The sequence below is a fragment of the Pinus tabuliformis genome, chromosome 4_2, assembly GCF_031772625.1.
Source record: "Pinus tabuliformis cultivar Carrire ecotype Pingquan chromosome 4_2, CPIR1, whole genome shotgun sequence".
Lineage (NCBI taxonomy): Eukaryota > Viridiplantae > Streptophyta > Pinopsida > Pinales > Pinaceae > Pinus > Pinus tabuliformis.
The window spans coordinates 1058601140-1058622199 of record NC_142304.1 but is presented as its reverse complement, the minus strand read 5'-3'; the positions used below and the strand labels follow the sequence as shown (position 1 = coordinate 1058622199).

The window sequence follows — 21060 nt, the reverse complement described above, 5'->3', positions numbered from 1 at the left end:
ATCATAAGGAAAACAAGTTTTCTAGTATGGGAAATGATCTTACTGCATTTCTTTGCAATGATGAAAGAGATGGTGGTACGCAGGGCTACCTCTGATATCTTGTACAACTTATTGCCCAAAGTAATAATCACAGAGCGAGGTCTAGACTCATATAAAACATGTCGATTCCATAAGTATGGTTGTCCTAATAATACATCATAAACTTCAAGAGGAGCAACATCAGATAGTACCTCATCCATGAAGGGCTTGATGCTATAGGGAAGACGACACTGTTGGCTGATGCGGAGATTTTGTCCTTGGTGAAGCCATCCGATGATGTACGACTGTGAATGTGTTGTCGTCAGTAGAGCCATCCGCTTCATGACCTCTACTGAAATGAGGTTCTTTTGGCTCTTGTGGCCATAGTGACACTAGGCTCCGCGTCAATCATCTGCTTCCCTTTGTTGGGTTATGACTCAGAGTCAGAACATGCGTCTGATTTGGAAGCCTTCAACTCGGCCACCAATGATTACTTGGTCCGACACTCACTTGTGTTGTGAGTGGAGCTCTTATAAAACTCACACCATTTTCCCATGTCTTTCTTTATCTTCGTGGTCTTATTATTTTCTTGTAGCTTCGATGGGTTTTCCTAGGTTGCCCAGCCTTGGCTTTGGCCTTTGCTCTATGGTTTGGGGGTGCCTTTTCCTTGCTTCAGATTTGTAGATCCAAAGTATTGCTTCTTGCATTTAAACTTCTGCACATCTTGGTCCCTTCCCTGTTGTAGCATGGTCCACTTTATGTATTTATCTTCATAGATCCTGATAGGGTAATATTGTTTCTTGATGGCATCTCAGAAAGAATTCAAGTGGGTGCAGCTGAAAACATTAAGGATTCCCTCTCATCCTTTTGTTCACAATAGGTTTCCCACTGTGGGGCGACTTTGAGAAGTGAAAAAGTAATATTTTCCCAATTGGAAAATTCATGAACTAAAAAATATCCTTCCAACAAATTCAACCATTTATCTACGACATCTGCATCTATCTGGGGAATATCAAAGTTAACTTGTACCTTAAAAGAAGTGGCACCTCTAGAGCGGCTGCTGGATGAAGATGCGTTGCCTGCGGGTAGTCGTCGAAGGATATGGGAAAAGATATCCATCATCACGTTCCTCTGTTGCTCGAGGGCGTCCTCGAGCAATATTTTAAAAGAATCTCCTGCGCCATCGTCTTTCTTTTCTTTTGCCATGGGAGCCCATCGGGGTTTGCAAGGCTGGTCTTGCAAAGGTTCAACCAGATCGAACCCTAACTCCTTATACCATGACTTCATTGGGGACATTCAAAGAAAAACAAAGAAAGAGCAGACCACTTTGATACCATTGATCCAAACTTAAACATGAACACAACAAGTTATAGATATAACCATAAATACATAAATGCATCACAAATAACACTTCATTTCATTATTATCATAATACTAAAATATGTTTATAAACAAAATGAAAATAAACTAGCTCCGGCGATGGTAACTTATCTCCGAGAAGAGATGTGGCAGCTACATGCCTCTGAGCTATGTTACAATGAGGCTCAAAGGCCTATTTATTATTGAGAAATAATGTAAAACCCTAAACATCCGAAAACCTAACCCTAGGAGATGAAGCACCAAAATTGTGGGCCTCGTTTGGGTAAATTGGTACATCAACTTCTCGAGGTCGTAACTTTGGCATACGATCTCCGTCTATCATAATACCTCATTTTTAAGATCTCGAAGATGAGGCCAAAATAAAGCAAGTAAATATGATCAATACTTTTTTGATCTCTCCATTTTGTCTAAAAACGTCGTTTAGGGCCTCAAAACAACTCCAGAAGTTTAGGACGCGAAAAACTGCAAAAAATAGTTAATTGTGCTACAATTAAGGAAACTAAAAAACTGAAAGAGACAGTGTTGGGTATCCAAGTGGAATAGGTGAGTGGCCACCAATATCCACATGGATCAAATGAAGTGATAGATGGTTTGGGTCAATGTCAACTTGCTAACTAGCAGAGGAACACCAAAAGCATCACCTGCTAGTAGAATGACATTCATAGAGTGAGGCCCCACACATGGAAGCTTTGCATTTGGAATGAACTCTATGGGGTATGATGCTATGGTATTCTTTAAAAATTAAAGAAATGTCAAGCAAATATTACTATATAAAACATACAAAAACATAAATATTAGCTTTAGTATTTCAAGAACGATAACAATTTGGGAATTATGATTTTCGCACCAAAACTGTTTAGAACTTATATTAGATTATAGAGCCAATTGAAGAGATCCCAAGCCTGATTTTCATGTGTACTGATAAGCTAGTCAAAATGGTTCATGATTGATTGTCGTGTTTTAGTTGCATTTACGACCACATTAATCAAGAAGTTCAAGTTGCAAAAATGATACCAGTGATGGATTTGTCTAAGTAATCCACCTCTCTTGTATTCATATCAAATACAACATTCTCCAATACTACCACAAAAACAAAGAAAAACTTATTTTCGTAGATGAATTTAATCTAATAAGCTATGTATGTACCATGAACTCAACTCACTTCTCTTGAAATACAACCAATATCACCAGACTTAAATTAGCATACAGAGAATAATAAAACCACTAGTTTCAAATTTTATTGCATTCCACATCTGAGGTTCTTTCTCCTTTTAAAAGTTAACACATTTTTCATAGCACCCTCCTTCAATATTTGATATACCGTTGTCACTCCAACAATGCTCGCCATCTCCAATCAAATACAGTTTGGGTCTGTTGATAGTGTAGTCTTTCTGGTTCCTTCACAAAGACAGCCTTTGTTATTGCGGAGTTCTACAAAACATCAAATATAAAACATGAATCCATAAAATCAACTTCAAATTGCAGTTAGAATTTGAAATCTGCAATCCCTGATAGTCCAAAAAATAGATTCACATATCCTTCCTTTCCCATATTGTAGCCAGAATGAAGAGATAAAATTCCTTTCTTGGGCATTAGCTAATGCATCACACTGAATAAGCCCTTCTTCATTTCTCCAGCATATTGGGTTCCAAGAATTACAATTTGTATTTGGGTAAGGTTTAAATCAATGGTCATTTTGAAATTCATATAATGAGTGAATTGATTGCATGGAAATTGTCCTGCATTATAAATGGTGAAGTATGGAGTACCAAAGTTCTCTAGCTCTTCGGGAGGAAGATGTATGCACCTATAACAAAGAAAAATGTTAATAAAAATAATCACAGTGAATAAAATTTGATGTAATACATACTTTCCCAATTATAAAAGTGACTATGAATGAATCCAACACACTCTACACCATCCCATTTCCATCAACCTCAAAACCTAGCCATGGACTGACCACATTGCTTCAAAATACATTAAAATCAGGACACTAATTCACTAGTGTTACATTCCAGGACACACACTAATTCGCTAGTGCTACATTCTACCATGTACACGAGGCATGCCTTGCCATAGAAAATCAGTTTGTAAGGATGCTACCGCCTTCAACAGTACTAACTTTCAAAACAAATAACTAAGCTATAGGCACTGACCAAAATTTTCATGCTGTTGTCAAGCACTGCACTGATCATAATGCTTATACTGCTACCAAACAACCATAACCACCAGTTTACTATTGATACTCTTGGTCACAATTCAGCCCTCGCAAGCACTATATGAGTAAACCAGATAGCCATCCTATCTGCATTTACATAATCCAGCTAGCCAAATAGTCATTGAAAGATGCTCAGTACTAACACCTCCTCTTAATCCCAAAGGGACGTCGTGATGAACTTGTAGACCTTTTTCTTGGTCTTGGAAGTAGTAGCTCAGTTTCTGGGACTTTCAGTTCAGATGCTTATTGCTTCTGTCCCAGTTCTTGAGCTTTCTGTTGTTGAGATGCTTGCGTAGCATGCTTTGTTGCCCTTCCAACTCCTCGTTTTAAGAGAGGTTCTGCCTATGTGGTGTTGCTCGTAGTAGTAGATGTTAATGGTTGTTTCAGAGGCTTTGAGGGAAAATTATCTTGTTGCTCCTTCTTCACTTCTCTGCTTCGCTTAATAGTGTTGCTTGAGCTCCTTTCCTGTTCGACTGTGTTCAAGATTTTAATTGCCTAGGAAATGTTGCCCAAGCTTTTATTTGTCTCCAGAATGTGGGTGGAGCTTTTAATTAGTTCAATAATGTTGGCAGAGCTCTTCTTCACCCTAAAAATAATGCCAGAGCTCTTCAAAGGTTGTAATAATATCATTGGAATTCTTTTCCACGTCATTCATGCTGCTAGAACCCTTCTTCAATTCAACTTTATTGTTGATTGTACATTTCTTTGTTTGATGGTTGTTGTTAAGATAGATCATGATAGGTTCCTTAAGATATTGTGTATCCTTACTGTTTCCTTTGATTCCACAACAATTTTTTCTAGTTCTCTCTATTCTCTGGCATTGCCTGTAGATGAATTAGCAACTATTCTTGGCAGCAATAGTTTTGTGTTCTCGGTCCTTCTCCAGAATCTGGGTCAGAGATGGAGATGAGGAAATTTCAACAACTTTTTGTTCATCAATCTTGTTTCCCTTAATATCATCATCCTTTGTTTCATTGTTCTTTATGTTTTTAGTTTGTTGGGGTTATGTATGGAATACATTCTTTTGGTTGGAGATGCACCCCACAGAGCAAACATTCTTCATCTTGGATGCCTTAGTTGAGGGAAAATTATTCCGCCAAAATTACACAGGACCTTACAATTAGCCTTGGCCCTTTGAAAGCATGGGGGCAGATATCACAACAATAATGAACCCTGATAGACGGTTTAATACTCCATCAGATTCATTGTAGCAACACAATGCAAACTAATTTTCATAAAGCATATGACAAGTAATAGAGAGTTTGAAAGTTTGATGAGGAGAAATTCCAACCTGTCTTTCTAGCCTATGCTTGAAGCTGGAACCAAACTTGTGGGCATTGATGACCCTCAAACAGTCAAGAAGAGAGATCAATTTGCATGGAACCTTGGTCTACCTTCTGCTTCTATTTCTCATTGGCAACATCTCATTAGTTCCTTCCACTTGACTGTCCCTGGAAGACCTTGTGGCCTGATGCCGCCAAGCCCCCATAGAATCCTCATAATCTTTATAATGTCCATGAACAGTTTCGTTGGCGTCATGACTTGTACTGGAAGATTTCCTGCAATCTTTTCTCCTAGTTGACAATTCTACAATTCTCAAGACATCATTGAAGTCCCAAGGTTGTAGCCTTTCACCCATGTCAGAACGGTTTTCACAGACTCCTTTGCCCTCCACCTCGTCCCCAATTTTTCTGGATTGAGCATTGCACTCTTGAAATCCATTGCCCTTCATGTCGAAAACTGATTCCAGAAAAAACAAAACAACCTGATGAGGAGAAATTCCAACCTGTCTTTCTAGCCTATGCTTGAAGCTGGAACCAAACTTGTGGGCATTGATGACCCTCAAACACTCAAGAAGAGAGATTAATTTTCCTGGAACCTTGGCCTCCCTTCTGCTTCTACTTCTCATTGGCAACATCTCATTAGTTCGTTCCACTTGACTGTCCCCGGAAGTCCTTGTGGCCTGATGACGCCAAGTCCACATAGAATCCTCATAATCTTTATAACTTCCACGAACAATTTCGCTGGCGTCGTGACTTGTACTAGAATATTTCCTGCAATCCTTTCTCCTAGTTGACAATTCTACAGTGCTCAATACAGCATTGAAGTCCCGAGGTTGTAGACTTTCACCCATGTCGGAACGTTTTTCACAGACTCGTAGATTTATTTGTTTGATGGTTGTTGTTAAGATAAATCACGATAGGTTCCTTAGATATTGTGTATCCTTATTGTTTCCTTTGATTCCACAACAAACTTTTCTAGTTCTCTCTGTTCTCTGGCATTGCCTGCAGATGAATTAGGAACTATTCTTGGCAGCATTAGTTTCGCATTCTCGGTCCTTCTCCAGAATCTGGGTCATAGATGGAGATGAGGAAATTTCAACAACTTTTTGTTCATCAAGCAATTTCAACAACAATTTTCATAAAGCATATGACAAGTAATAGAGAGTTTGAAATTTTGAAGAAGAGAAATTCCAACCTGTCTTTCTAGCATATGCTTGAAGCTGGAACCAAACTTGTGGGCATTGATGACCCTCAAACACTCAAGAAGAGAGATCAATTTGCCTGAAATCTTGGCCTCCCTTCTGCTTCTACTTCTCATTGGTAATATCTCATTAAACATATACCATTGAAGTCCCAAGGTTGTAGCCTTTCACCCATACCAGAACGTTTTTCACAGACTCCTTTGCCCTCCACCTCGTCCCCAATTTCTCTGGATTGAGCATTGCACTCTTGGAATCCATTGCCCTTCATGTCGAAAACTGATTCCAGAAAAAATAAAACAAATCTCAATTACCCATCCCTGAAAACATAAACAAACCCTACATCCCCACAAAGCCGAACTCATAAAAACATACCCACCTGTAACTATTTCCATGGTTGTCTTTAAATCTGCTTTGCAAGGCATGATGGTCACTGCAATCCTGCAAACAAACATAATCATAAAACCAAGAAATAGATGACTTGAACTGCGTAGGGCAAGTCCCAGTCGACCGTAAAGAAAATAAAACCAGCGTTCGCCATGCCCATGTCATTCCAGATGTAAGGATCTCGAAGAGGTCGACTCTTTGTTTTTCCCCTTTCTTTCCCTGTGTTGTGAAGGTTCAAGTTGAAGACGAAAACATTTTGAACATCAGCGGAAAGAGGAACGAAAAGGATGAAGGGTAAGTGGAATACATCCACACAGGAAACTGCCCATGACTTTGCCACGTGTTAAATTTCGACTAGACCGAAGACAACGAAAATCAATCTCGCAGACAATGTCAGTGATCAAATTTGAAGGTCTGCTCTTAATTTCATTTGAAAGGGCATATATTCATTTAATGGCATCTATTCATCTAAAGCTTCATTTAAAGCTTCAAAGATGAAAGGTTATAAAAAAAAAATTCACTTCTACTGAAAAGAATATATTAAATAAACTCCTCAAAAAAATTCCATAATGAAATAGTGTCATTTAAAATCTTTAAAATTTAAAGAGTAGCTTCAATAAAACACTATAAAATCTCAATATAACTAGTAAAAATAAAAATTTCAAATCCATTAAAAAAAGGTAAACATATGTTTCTTCTATTCATTTGATGATCTTCAAAAGTATTTGGACTTATATAATTGAAAATATAAATCTATTTTCCCAATGGAAATAGATTTCTAGTTTTCATTTATTTCCATAAATCATAAGTAGCATTCCAATCTACCTCATTTACAACATGATGTGCACTTATAGATAGAAACATTAACATATCTAGTGTCTCCAATGAAAGTCTTTATCTATCATCATTTTTTATCCTGTTTAATTTTTAGAAGCCTCTGTTACACACTCATGTGGTTGTTGGGATAACAAGAATAACTTTCCATAATTTCATCAAATATGGAAAGTCTTCAAACCATTCATGTTCATCTCGAAATAGGTCTCATGTCATACATATGCTTTTTAGGGTATGATTTACAAATAGTACAAATAAATTGATTCATTTCACCCAAACATCTAGCAATATCCACAATAGATGATTCCCCAATGCTAAATTTTTTCACATAAACATTTCAACTATATTTTTCTTGGACAATCTATATCATTCACTTCTTCATAATAATGTTGAGAAGTGAAAAAATTAGCCACATTAAATACATGTAAATCTATGAATCTCCTATCTAAAGATTTAATCACCTTTACAATAGAACATTTTCCCAAAAGAATACAATGATATAGTAGCCCCGAATATTTTCATATTTGGAAAACTTTCGAACCTCAATGGATGTAAATGTACCATACCTGTCCTATCTGCAAATTCAAGGGTTCCTCTTTATGCATTAACTAAAAAAGAAGATATATGCACTGCATCTACACCAAAAATGCTTTCCAAAAATAGTTTACGAAGCATGCTAATAGAAACATATAAAGTAGTGTCAATATATGTAATATCAACATGGTCCTCTTTGAACTTTTGATTCAACTTAGTTAATTCAATGAGCATGTTTGCAAGTATATGGATGCAAATTTGCACTTGAAATATTGTTGCCAACTCATACATTTTTTTCTCCCCTAACTCCCAATCCTAACAAATAATGCATGAGTTTAACAAGCCTTTCCATGACCTTTCCTTTAGAGAACCGCTTAATTTGATGAATTTGTAAGACCACTAACTTAGTGATTTGAAATGTATACATTAGCTCTCTCAATTTTCCATGTGCTTTAGTTGATTTTCCAAGCCATGAATAAACTTTGTTTCAAATTTGTTAATATATTACAACTCTGGAAAATGAGATGAAGCATCATTGATTGTTAATGCTTCCTTGTGAGCTATGCAATGGATAACAATAAATGAGGAGCATACGAATCTTAGGAGATAAACCTTCATGAATACCCCTCATGGAAGATGCACCATCTAAACCAAAACCAACAAAATTCATCAAATATAAATCCATTTATGCTAAAAGAGTTCTCACTAAATCATACATACATTGAGCTATTCCATCCTTTATTTGAAGTAAACATATAAACTTTGTTAAACAATGACCACTTCCTCGATTCGTCAAATATGTAATATAAACAATCAGTGGGTGTTCCATAATTTGATCAGTGCTTTCATCAACTGAAATTGAGTAAAATGACCTATGTAAAATCTTCTCTTTTAGATTGTTCCAATACACCTCTTTAGCAACTTGAAGAAAATATTTTCTTGGTGTGGTATTTGTGTATGTAGAAAATTCATCTATTAGAAGCACACGTGGAGTGTATTAATACCAATTCAAGTCATATATTGACTTATACATTTATAAAGATAAATCATGTATAGCAACAAAATACATGTTTTCAATCATTGATATAATTTTCTCCTTCCCAACATTTACCATTAGTTCTACATGTTTAGTGATTGGAATATTGCTTCAATGGCTTTTTCCCTCCAAAAGTTGTAAAACAAAAATTGAGCTTTTGATTTTGCATGGCCACTTATACCACTAACTTGAAGAGTGGTAGTTCCCTCTTTTGAAAATGGAGTCTCACTTTTAAATTTAACACGTCAAGAACATTTTATCCTTTCATTACCATTAAATGTTTTAAAACATAAGCCCATGGAAACCTTGTATTCCATTTAGATTTGAATATTATTTTGTGTTTCTTTGATGGGTTTTCTATTTCAACAAGCTCTACACTATTTGATTCATCATATTCATGTAGATGAGCATCAACTTCATTTTGAATATTACATGGTTGATTAGAATGTTGTGTAAGACCAAATGATTCAACAATTGACAATTTCATTTTATCCTTCTTAGGATGACCAATAGGAGACATTTTTCAATATTTACACTATTAAATAAATAAAAACAATAGAATAAGTAAATACATAAATTAAAAATCCCTTAGCAAGATTGAGATAGAAAAAATTTAACCTTAGCAAGGTGCCATAGGATTTGACTATAGATTTCTCATAGGTTATTCATTGATTTGTTGAATTATGTTTAGTAACATTCAAGGAAACTTGTAGATTTATAATAGAGAACAAACACTTCATGAAAAATGGTACTTGGACAAGAAATTTGTATGTATTTAAGCAACGAAGCAAAATAAGCAAGAGTTTGAATGACAGAATTATAATTATGGAGTCCAATACCCTCGATATAAAATAGATATTATTTTCATAGTTGGTAGATTCATATAATTATGACAATAAAAATTTGCACCATTAATAATGTAGAAAACAAATTGACCACCCATGCCTGGAATGTAAGGATGGCAAGCAGTTGCATTCAGGGTATCTAGCCACAATGTTGATTTCCTAGGGTGTGGATTCTATGGTGCCTAGGATAAATTGTGTAACCACGAAGGCTGCCATTACTTCAAGGAGTGTTGCATTAAAGAATCCATAGAATGAAAAACCAAATGTTAATGAAGATATGAGGAGGATAATGAAAAATACCTTATAGTGTAGCGTTGAACGATAACTTTCCTTCTGTGAATGATGGGTCGTAATTCAAATGAAAATGGAAAAAAGGGATGTAGGGAAAGAGCACTCAAGGATAATCACGGAGGAGCCAGAGCACATGCATAGTTGTTGAATGGTTATTCAATGTGATCTGTTGCTCTATGCTAGGTGTAATAGTATCACGATTGTTGCATGTCTTATTGTTGCAAGTTGCATCATGTTGGCGTAAGTTGGGGACCTCAGGGAAACGTCCACAAATCATGACATAACTATTAAATTGTATGAGGTCATTTGGACTTTCACTGGTCTCTTCTACGAAACTATCACTAGTTAGAGTGATTTATGCACTAGTACAAACTCAAAATTATCATAAACTTAAAAAGGTATTTACAGGTTATTAAAAATATTTCCCTTCTTTTGAAATATAAAAAATTAATCTAACTTTTGTAATTGACGAGTGATTTTGACATTTTAAATTTTTTTTGAAGTGTAATTTTTTTTAACCCTTCTAGGAAGGGCTAGGAAGGGTTCAAATTTGAACGTTGCTCCCAGATTGGCTGGGGTGAACAGTGTTTCCCCACCCAAGCCCACAAAGATGACACCTATCGAAGTAATTAGGGTTTAATCTCTATGTTAAACTTAACCAAAGCCATCCTGTGGCAATGCCATTGTATCTCTATTTTAGCACATTGTTATCATATGACTTTTGTTTATTATGTAAGAATTAATGACATTTCAAAATAATTTAAAAAATATTCATTAAAAAAAACCAAAAAATAAACACTTAATATGATATACAATTTGATAAAAAAATAAAAAATAAAAAATATATTTGATACCAAAATCAAAATGCAATATTGTACATAAATTACGATAATAAAGATATAATAATTACTACACAAAACAATATCCTACTTAAATATTTTTTTTCAAAAATTAGCCCGTTTAATATCGCTGTCACTGAATAATATTTGTTTTTAATATATTAATAAATTAATATCAAATTTAAATATTATTGTTCAAATATAAGCGTTACTTGAAATTATGTCTCTACATTGTTCTCTATTTAAGCCTTTGCCATGGTCTGCGTCTTCATCTTGTCTGATGTGATTTCTACAGAAAGACTTTGCTTAATATCCTACTAGTCAAGTGCTATCTTAACTCTTAATTACCAAACTAGAGATGCATCAAATAAGTTAATATGTAAATTGTTATAGTTGAAAATGACATTATCTCATATTGAATGTTTAAACTTTTAATCAAAATTAGACTTTTTTTTTGTTAAATCTAAATTTTTATTGTTTAAATTATATCTTAAAAAAAAGTATAAAATCATGAAAAAATTATATTCTACTCTCTTGAAAAATATACAAATTTTTATATATAAATATATATAATTTTATTATTAAATATTAAAATAATATACACATATAACAAGATTGCATGATGATTTCTTTCTTTTCTCTACGGTCTTCCAACTTCCTTTGTCTTGCATCTTTCATCTCTTCTGGTTCTTAGACATTGGTGTTTAGCTTCGCGATCTATAGTCGGAGAAGTTTGGTTTAGGAGATCTGTTTTACTGTTAAATGAAGATTTATTTTCTGCGGTATTCAGATCCTCATACTGTTGATTTGTGAATTATGAAAATTCAAATTTTTATATATAAATATATATAATTTTATTATTAAATATTAAAATAATATACAAATATAACAAGATTGCATATTAGTGAATTATGAAAATTCAAATACAAAAGGTGTAAATACTGGTCCATCTTATTAAGTTTTATTTTTTTTAATTGCAAATATTTATTTTTTTTTACTCTATAATTTAAGAATCCATTTTACCCTGCCCATTTTCCTTCCACCACCATATTGATAAAATTCGTATTCAAACTTTTCATGTTTAAATATTTAAACAACAAGGCCAATAAGCTCTCTTAATTTTGTAAACCCTAAAAAGATAAGCAGTTGAAATCTATTAAATGATTTCTTTATGAATATTCCAGTATATATTTAATTTATTGAAAATACATTATTATAAGACATACGCGATAGGAAGGTATTCACTCAGTTGCATAACATAGGCCGCAAGTTCAATCCCCATCCCACGCTCTCCCATCCTTACAAATAATCGTACATGAAGAAAATACGTTCAGGTTTAACACTAGCCTAGTCGATCGAACTCACAGGAAGCTTAAGTTCTTTTCTAAACATCCAATCCTGGCCTAGCTTATTACAAAACAAAGCAACCTCAAGCCTAAACAGGGGGAAATTTCTGAAGTTACCCCTTTTACAGTGAATTAATCTTGGGCAGAAATTAATGAAATATATATGTTCAGGATTTTGCGTTCGCATATTCTTACTTTCTGATCTCTTCTCCAAATCTGCGATGTACCAAAACCGTTTCTTGCAATTCTTTGTTGAATGTTTTTTGAGGGGAAGGGCATTCCGGCTGAAGAAGCAACATATACAATATATATATGTTAAATATGTTCACTTAAAACAATATGAATTTTATTTTATTTTTTAAATTATTTCATCATTTTATTATTTTAAGGATAATACTAAAGCGAAGCTTTTACACATATAAAATGCCTAGCATGAATATATCCATAAAAAAGTTTTACCATTGCAAACTACATTGATTCAACACCATCATTTTCTATAGCTAATTATGTATCTAAATATAACATCAAACTAAGATGGATCTACATTAGTTTAATTTCCCCCTTAAATAGTTATACTCCACATGAATAACATGGATCAATAACATAGGCCATTTTTATTTTTATTTTTTTATTTAATTTTTATAGGGTTATTTGTTATTTTATTTCACTAAGTTAAAATGCTTATGTTACATTAAATTACACATCTCTACCATTTTTTTTAACAGTGATGAGTAAAACGTTTATAAAATTTGCACCTAGATCTCAGCGAAAATGGGAAGCTTGCATAATTTCTATGATCAAATTCTATGATAACATAAAGATTTCTTGAAGCTTCCATCTTTATATTTCCAAAACCATAAACTACAACATTTCTATTGAATTATTTATAATTATATATCCTGCAAAATTTTACAATATTTTTTTTAAATGGGGGTGGCTAGTCCCCTGAAGAAGCATTTATTAGGCCATATGTACAATATATTTACATGAATACAGGCAGATAAACTGTCATATCAATCAACATCAATCTCCATATATCAAATGCACTTCCAAGCAGCATCAAGATGGTGGATCGAACGCAGGCAGGGAGCGTATAAGCCTGCTGCCCCGCCGCTGGACCATGCACACATGTTCATTATTTGTTCATTCGTTGGGAGAGAAATTTCTTGACACTACGACCTCCAATTCAAGTTGACAATTCCTTTTGTTGGATGAAATCTCGTTGTTGAGCTTGGCCTCATCACGTTCTCCACCTATCGAAGAGCATCAATTTCATCGTTCTAACAATCCATCTATTGTTGCATGGAAATCAATCTATCTACTTGATTTGTTACCTAGAGGGAGAGTTGTTGGATAATCTGCAAAGGGAAGTGACAGTCTATATTGTTGGCTACAGGCGGGTGAGGGCAGTGAGGACACATTGGGGGATCTTCCTCATCGTCATTATGCTTGTGAGGTTCCATTAAATCCCAACTATCATTCCTTCTCCTATTCTCGAGCTTGTCCCTATGCAACACAAATTCTAAGCCTACCCGGAAATTCCAACAAAAATGCGAAGATACAACTCCTAAAAGGTTTGTAGCTGAATTGGAGGGAAGAACTAAGATTGGAAGAAACATATTACCAAATTCGAAGACAATCGCAAGAAGGAAATTTGTGAACCCTCTGAACTACTACTTCCCGTTTGCTTGGACTATTGGGTGAGTTGTCCGTCCTTGCCTCTGTCCAATATTGCCTTCATATTCCAATTTAGTTTTTGTTGGAGATGACTTTGACACAGTCCAGGACCAAGTGTGGTTGCAGGTCTTAAATTTCAAATCCTAGATGAGTCAAACCTCAACCTTGCTTCTCCTTCCAATGGCGAAGACTCTAAGGAGGGAGAAGAGGGAGCTTAGCTTTCTTACTATGTGAGTGACAATCCAATCTTGGTAGATAAATATTGATCTTGATGGTATGATTTCCTCCTCCATGAATACTTGAAGGGATCCCAGATCTGTCCGTACGAACTCAATCCCTCAATCCCTCTCGTTGAAGTTATTGCGGATACCAAGGGCAAGAGGATGTGAGACTCACTTGTGATTTAATGACCATGACTGACCGAGCAACCTTACCAATACCTAAGTACAAGAGGGCGCATGGCTATCATGTTGGAACGATGCCCCCTCCTATATAACATCTTGTCCAATTAAGGTACTCACATCTAATAACATTGAATGCACCCAAATTGTAATATTGCCCTTGAGTTTGTTAATTGAACTATGTTTGCATTGGTTAGCTCTAGAGTGTCTGAGATCTAGAATCAGAGAGAAATATATGATGAACATTGCATTGGTTATCTCTAGAGTATTTGAGATCTGGAATCAGAGAGAAATATATGATGAATTTTTGCCAATTTATAGGATGATTTTCCAACTTCTTTTCCCATTAATTTCTATTTGACCTTTCTCCATACTGCGAGTTTGATTAGCTTGTTGGTCTACCATTTTGTTCTAGCTTCTCAAGATGTGATCAAAGTTTTTATGATAAAAGGATTCCAACATGCTCTTGATGCTTTGTAAAAGTAGGTTTAGTTTGTTGGCTTTGTAGGATGCATCTTTTTGCAAAAGATGAATATGAGAGAGTCTCCTATAATAGCAATCATAGGGATTCCAAGGTCCTTGGGTAAGGATAGTCCTAGGAGAAGACTATACAATTCTACCATGTTGTTGGTTTCTCTACCCAACCTCCATGCAAACCTTATTTCTTGATGCTCAACAGGGTCCCATAGGATCCCTCCCCCTCCTGCCACCCCTTCTCTATGGTATTCTATTTTTTATTTTTTATTTTTACAAAGTCAAAATGTTTACATTAGATTATGTTACACATCTCTAACATACTTGGTTGGGGAGCACCTCTCAACTCAATAAAAGATGAGTAATTCTATTTTAAAAATAAAAAATATTAGATTGTATTTAAAATATTATAGTCAAAATATAGAGTCCAAAAAATGGCAACACTGAATTAACTATTTTATTTTAATTATTGGTTTATTTATTTTATTTTAAATTTAATTATTAGTTTATCTCATTTATTTTTATTTTTATTTGTATGTTTTTATGTAATTTGATAGAGTTAAAATGTTAAACAAGACAGTACATTACAACATCTCTACCATACTAGATTGGAGAATACTTCCAAGCCCAAATATACCTAATATTAATGTCTATTTAATATTAATCAAATATTATGAATGTTAATCTAATATTAAAACCTAAAACCTAATATTTAATTGCAAAGCTCAATATTTAAAAAGAAAACTAATATTTTAATGTTGTATTTAAATGAAGGGCACAATCTCTAGACAAATATTTCAATGCAAATTTAAAATATTTATATGGTATATCTAAATGCACAATAGAGAATTTGAATGAGCGTTTACATGTGAAGCCTAAATGAAAATGAAGATTTAAAAGGTGCACACAAGGCAAGCTGCATAATCCACGAATACAATAATATAATCGACAATCCGTAAACAAAAAGTAAATGATTAGAAATTGTTCTTAAAGGTACAAAGATACATCGAAGGAATTTGTGAGAAATCATATTAAAAATAAAATTACTAAATATAAAAAAATAAATAAAAAATTTTGAAATAAAATTACTAAATATAAAAAAATAAATTAAAAATATTTTCAAAATTTTGTAAATGTAATTTGAGAGTATTAATATTTTCAAAATTTTATATCTATTTTAATATTATTTAATTATTGATTATTTTTAATAAATCTATATTGGATTATTCCATACTATTAGTGAGTTATTCTAGGTGGTATGGTTTTTTTTTAATAACAATGACGAGTCAGCCTGCATTCGCGGTTAGCAACGAAAGATGGTTGTCCTTGCTGGGTTGACAACTGAGTTATGATAGTCTTTCCCACCCTATAAAAAAAAACATCTATAGGAAAATATGTGATTTTCTTTTGTGAAAAATCTATATTAGATTATGGAAGATTTAGCCACTTATTTGTTGGTTCACAAACAATGTTACTCAACAATATCTTTACATCTTTATTTTTGAAACCTTAAATTATAATTACATTGTTGCTTTTGAATAGCTTATGTGGCTTGTGGTCTTAGCATTAATTTATAGAATTTTTTCTCTCTGAAAAATAAATTTCATCTTGTTCGTCTCACAAAATACAATATTGTTGATTTAGGAAAATATCGTTATGAAAACCACTACCATGATCGTGAAATTATTTTCTCAATTCTTCCAAACTTCTAAGATGAATTAAGCTAGGATACATGAGATATCGGTAGCAGGCTTGTTGTTTTTAGTTTCCCTATATAACAGTGATGTCACTGAATCGCTTTCTGCAACTTAAAAAACCCCCTGTTTTCATTAGCCGTCTGCAAAAAACACAGATTGCTATTAGAATTTGGAAATGGTAATTATTCCCGCATGTAGAGTTAGGAAAATTAGAGAGTGAGTTAACTGAGTGTTGAGCGTTGAGTCAAGTTGAGTGATGGATGCACTGTTAAGTGCAGTCCATATTTAGAGTGTGACTTAACTGAGTTAAGTGTGTGGGCATGTAAAGATATTTTAGGCAAGTAGCTAGTTGGAAAAGTATAAATACCTTCACTGGGTTCATTGTAAAAATCATGTTTTGTGTGATCAATAGATGAACAACAACTCATGTTTTATGTGTGAATTATGTATGCTTTGTCTCCTCCGACTTTTCAACAAATTAGTACTAGAGAGAGATTACAAAGAGCGAAGGTAGTACATTTTTATGTGTGAATTATGTATGCTTTGTCTCCTCCGACTTTTCAACAAATTAGTACCAGAGAGAGATTATAAAGAGCGAAGGTAGTACTAGAGAAAGATTACAAAGAGTGGAGGAAAATGAATTAACAATCGTTTGTGTGAGGGGAGAAAATACTATAACGCCACTTATAAATTCTATAGAGAGTGTTATAATTCACAAGGGCTCAATGGAGAGCCACGTTAACAATTCTGAATTCAGGTTCACTTCATTATATGTTGACATTTGCATCATGCAAGCTTACGTTGGACGGCTTATGAGACGTAACCTTGTGGGTCATGTTTGTGAAGTCAAAGGAGTAACATAAGTTTTTTTTTGGGTAGGTAAGTACCCACAGTGGATTTGAACCAGTGACCTATCACAAGGAGTGCCTTAATAGTGCACCCATTCACCGTTAATTCAAAGCCCCATGGGCAACGTAAGTTTTACATTAAAGTAGTAATTTTATTACATGAGGTTTATTAAAGTTTTTTTTAAATACGTGAGGTTTATTAAAAAAAAAAATTAAAGGCGCGGTTAAAAAGTTTGAAGAGTTATTAAAGTGTTTTTATACTTCATTAAAAAAAAAAAAAGGTGTCTTGAGATTTTTTAAAGATTTTTTAGGGAGAGATTTATAAAGAAGGTTTTTTCAAGAGAATAAAAAAAAGGAAAAGAGTTTTATTGGCAAGAGAATTTAGGGCTCTCCAAAAGTCTATCTATTTGCATTTTTTTTGTCAAGCATGAGGGGGTTTTAGATGAAGCTTGTGCCTTAGGGGGGCGCATATTGAAAATCATATTTTTCTTCGGGGCGATATGGAAGATAGCATCATGCAATCATGAAAGAATCTATAAAACAAAGGAAAGACCATGACCAACCACTCAAAAATACCATGACCAACTACTCGAAGGGCATGACCAACCACTCAAAAAGGCCTTCTTTGCATTTGAAGGTTGTCTCTCATACATCAGTTTTCTCAATTGAAATGTGGTGGTAGCCCAACTTCATATCAATCTTACTTAAGAATTTGGCACCTTTAAGCTGATCGAGAATTTCATCAACCTAGGGGATCATACCTTTATTGTTGATAGAGATTTTGTTCTAGGCCTCTCTATAATAAATACAAAGTCTCCATGTTCCATCCTTAATCTACACCAACACATTGTGGTCTCTCGCAAAGTAAGGAGTTGAGTCAAATGTGGCCCTTTTGGATGACCTCATGAATATGATGTTTTATTTCCTCATTCTCCAAGAGAGAGCATTTATATTGGGCCATTAGGTAAAGGAGCACCGAGTATCAATTCAATTGAGTGTTTGACTTGGTAGTGCAAAGGCACCCCCATAGGTGAAGTGAAGATATATTTTCATTCTTCTACAATCGTGTGCACCTACTTCTATTCTATAGAGAGGCCTTGTGTTGAGGCTCTAGTGGTTGCACTAACCTTCCTTTCACATTCTCGTCGAACCATGAAGAAGACAAAATTTATAGTTGGAGACATTACTTTTTAGCTTTGTTTTGCTAAGGTCGATGAAATTATAGTAGTTGGAACCACCTTCAGTTCCTTGTAGAGTTAACCCCTTGGAGTAACAATGACACTACATAGTTGTATCCAAAGGGAGAGAGATGCCAACCACACATATTCACAAAAATTTATTACAATAGGTTGAAGAAAATGACCTTTTAACATACATACATACATAAACAAAAAAACAAAAAACAAAAAACAAAAAAACAAAAACAAAAACAAAAAAACAAAAAACCCTAGAGGTCCAAAACCATGACTCAAGGTTTGTGGGTTCCAAAGCGGTTAATTAGTACTCAAGGGCATAAATTTTGCATGCAATGTTTGTTTGGGATGCATATTATCCCATTAGAAAGAACTATACGAGGATTGCAACGTTTGCCTAGGGTGAGGGCATGACAGGGCAACCCTAGCCCCCAAATGGCCAAAATAAATCATTTAGGTCCTCAAAATGGCCCCTGAAATTTGGGACTCGAAAAAACCATAGAAAAATTACCAAGAAGATGAAGAACCATTGAGTCAGTGGAAGAGGTGGGTGGTCATTGATATCCACCTATATCAGAAGGATGCTCCGCACCATACTTTCCCCATTGGTTGAACAACTAATCACACATATTTTGATGAGTGAACATGTGTTTCTCTTTAGGTAAACTCAAAATTGGAATTTCCCATACAAACCATTTGATGTACTTCTCCATTTTGGGAACAACATATTCCATCCAACTCACGAATCTATTAGCCACATACTCACATAAACAATCATTAAGTCCATATTAAGGGGAGTATGAAGGAACAATTCATAAGAAAATATAAAATTATTAATAATGAAAGTAGAATTACTCAAGAAGTCTATGTATGACCAAAGAAGAGGATAATGAGAGAAGTTAGGGATGGAGATCACATAAAATCATATAAGATATTTATGAATATATTCATGGAGATATTGTGGAGAAAGTTAGGGAGAAGCTTCAACCAATTAACCAAATTGGAAATTTGTTATGGGAACCTCAATTCTATAATACGAAGCCTCATGTATTGTATTAGGGTGTGTGAGAATGATGCATCATTATTTGTAAATTAATGAATTACGGCTTGAAGTATTTTTTTGTCGTTGATATTATTATTTTGTTTTCTTATATATCTTTATTTGGTATCAGAGCCTGCAAATAGAAAATTGCATGTGGAGGTGTTGGTATATGTGTGTGCGCACAAAACATTTGTTGATAGTAGCTTATTTGTTAAATTTCCAGAATTTTGTGTGGCTTTCCTTCTTACCCTCCTCAAAATTATATTTTTTTTGGTGTATTTGGTGAAATTGTTGTGCCCACATTGTGTTAAATGTTGAAGCTCTCTGGTAATCTGTTCAGAATCATTTACAATGTATGAATTTTTTAATGTGAATTGTGACGTTGCAATAGCTCAAAAGAATCGAAGAAACAATTTGATTTTCTTGTGGATGTAAAGAATAGTGTTTGGTTTTTATTTATTTTTGTATTCAAGACATCATGAATCTTTTTTTCAACCAAAGTCAGGCTTGTAGAGTGTGGGAGTTGGAAGTCGAAGCATAGACATGAATGTGAGTAGGGTTGCATAGAATGAGCTAGACCGGGTTGCGCCTATTTGAATTAATCCCTTGTTACAATAAAAAAAAATGGATGGAATTCACTTGAAGCTAACTCCTCAGACTCCATCCCAACAATAGTATTCTTTTCAAAGAGTCCAACTCATTAAAATAATTCCGGAGGACACTATTTGCAACTACACTTTTTGCACATGTGGATATTTGTAAGTGCATGGAGGAAGATGTGAAAAATGTTTGAGGTGAGTAAACATTTCACATGAAATTTTTTATATGCATGGCATTAACAAGTTACAGTTTGTTGAATAAGGGTGACTAAAATTTTATAGAATTTTGGTGAACGTGGCAAGGCATTAGCATGGTGTGTGTGAATTTCCATATTTAAGTGGGATACTTATTATGAGAAGTTAGAAGTGGTTATTAATGTGCACATTGAAAATGTTTGTATGCTTAATGGTGCAATGAAAAGAAAGAAAAACTTAATGTAAAAAAAAGTGATATAAGTGTTTATGTCTAGAGATATGTTTAAGGAGACAAAGTCAAAATTATTTTTGGATGTCATTGAAATTGTCAAAGTCAAATGGTAATTCAAGAGCACGTTGGAGTTAAAGTAAGTTAAACTCATGATTTTGTCATTCAAAGTGTCACGAGTTAAATGAATGAAATTTTTTATGTAAAAGCTCAAAGTCGACACTCAAGATGAGTTGAGAGTCCAAGAAACGTTTGTGTTGTAACAAAAAGGGTGCCTTCTTGGTTGAACCCAACACCCAAGCCTTGATTGAATCATTAAGTCAAAATCGATAGGGGGATGAGTTCTTCCAAAGTCATATAAGAAGTCCTTTGAAATTAGCATCTGCTCATTGTTGTAGATTTTCCCACTGTAGATCACCTGGTAATGCAATGTACTAAAGCAAAACACTTGGTCTACTTCTACAAACAATTGAGCAGAAGCTTAATCGAACATGA

At 34.2% G+C, this 21060-nt stretch overlaps 2 protein-coding genes and 1 pseudogene across 5 annotated transcripts in view; all 3 read right to left on the bottom strand.

The window, feature by feature from the left end:
• Nucleotides 1-3593, bottom strand: part of LOC149173241 (phosphoenolpyruvate carboxykinase (ATP) 2-like) — a 127926-nt pseudogene extending 124333 nt beyond the window's left edge.
• Nucleotides 2564-6793, bottom strand: LOC149173240 (uncharacterized). Of its 4 annotated transcripts, none has more exons than XR_016259107.1 (4): nucleotides 6478-6793; nucleotides 6095-6377; nucleotides 4908-5966; nucleotides 2564-2796 (listed from the first exon to the last, which is right to left on the bottom strand). XR_016259107.1 is itself a non-coding variant. In XM_089424546.1 (3 exons), exon 3 carries the CDS (start codon nucleotides 5748-5750, stop codon nucleotides 5007-5009), a length of 744 nt encoding a protein of 247 aa, XP_089280672.1. In that variant the 5' UTR covers nucleotides 5751-5966; nucleotides 6095-6377; nucleotides 6478-6792; the 3' UTR covers nucleotides 3209-5006. The 4 variants fall into 4 exon arrangements, 1 of the variants encoding a protein (XP_089280672.1); XR_016259106.1 differs by lacking the exon at nucleotides 2564-2796 and adding an exon at nucleotides 3209-4789 and having other exon boundaries at nucleotides 6478-6792; XR_016259108.1 differs by lacking the exon at nucleotides 2564-2796 and adding an exon at nucleotides 3209-4789 and having other exon boundaries at nucleotides 6095-6363; nucleotides 6478-6792.
• LOC149173239 (large ribosomal subunit protein uL10-like) overlaps nucleotides 5825-21060 on the bottom strand; it is an 83751-nt gene continuing 68515 nt past the window's right edge. Inside the window, exons 6-8 of the mRNA XM_089426627.1 lie at nucleotides 6478-6539; nucleotides 6243-6377; nucleotides 5825-5901 (exon numbers count right to left, since the gene is read on the bottom strand). Of these exons, the coding sequence (XP_089282753.1) occupies nucleotides 5825-5901; nucleotides 6243-6377; nucleotides 6478-6539 (274 nt within the window). The remainder of the gene's footprint in view (nucleotides 5902-6242; nucleotides 6378-6477; nucleotides 6540-21060) is intronic.

Bases quoted from the DNA above. Each gene is read 5' to 3' on its own strand.
- LOC149173240 (XM_089424546.1), bottom strand. From the start codon at position 5,750: ATGGGTGAAAGTCTACAACCTCGGGACTTCAATGCTGTATTGAGCACT.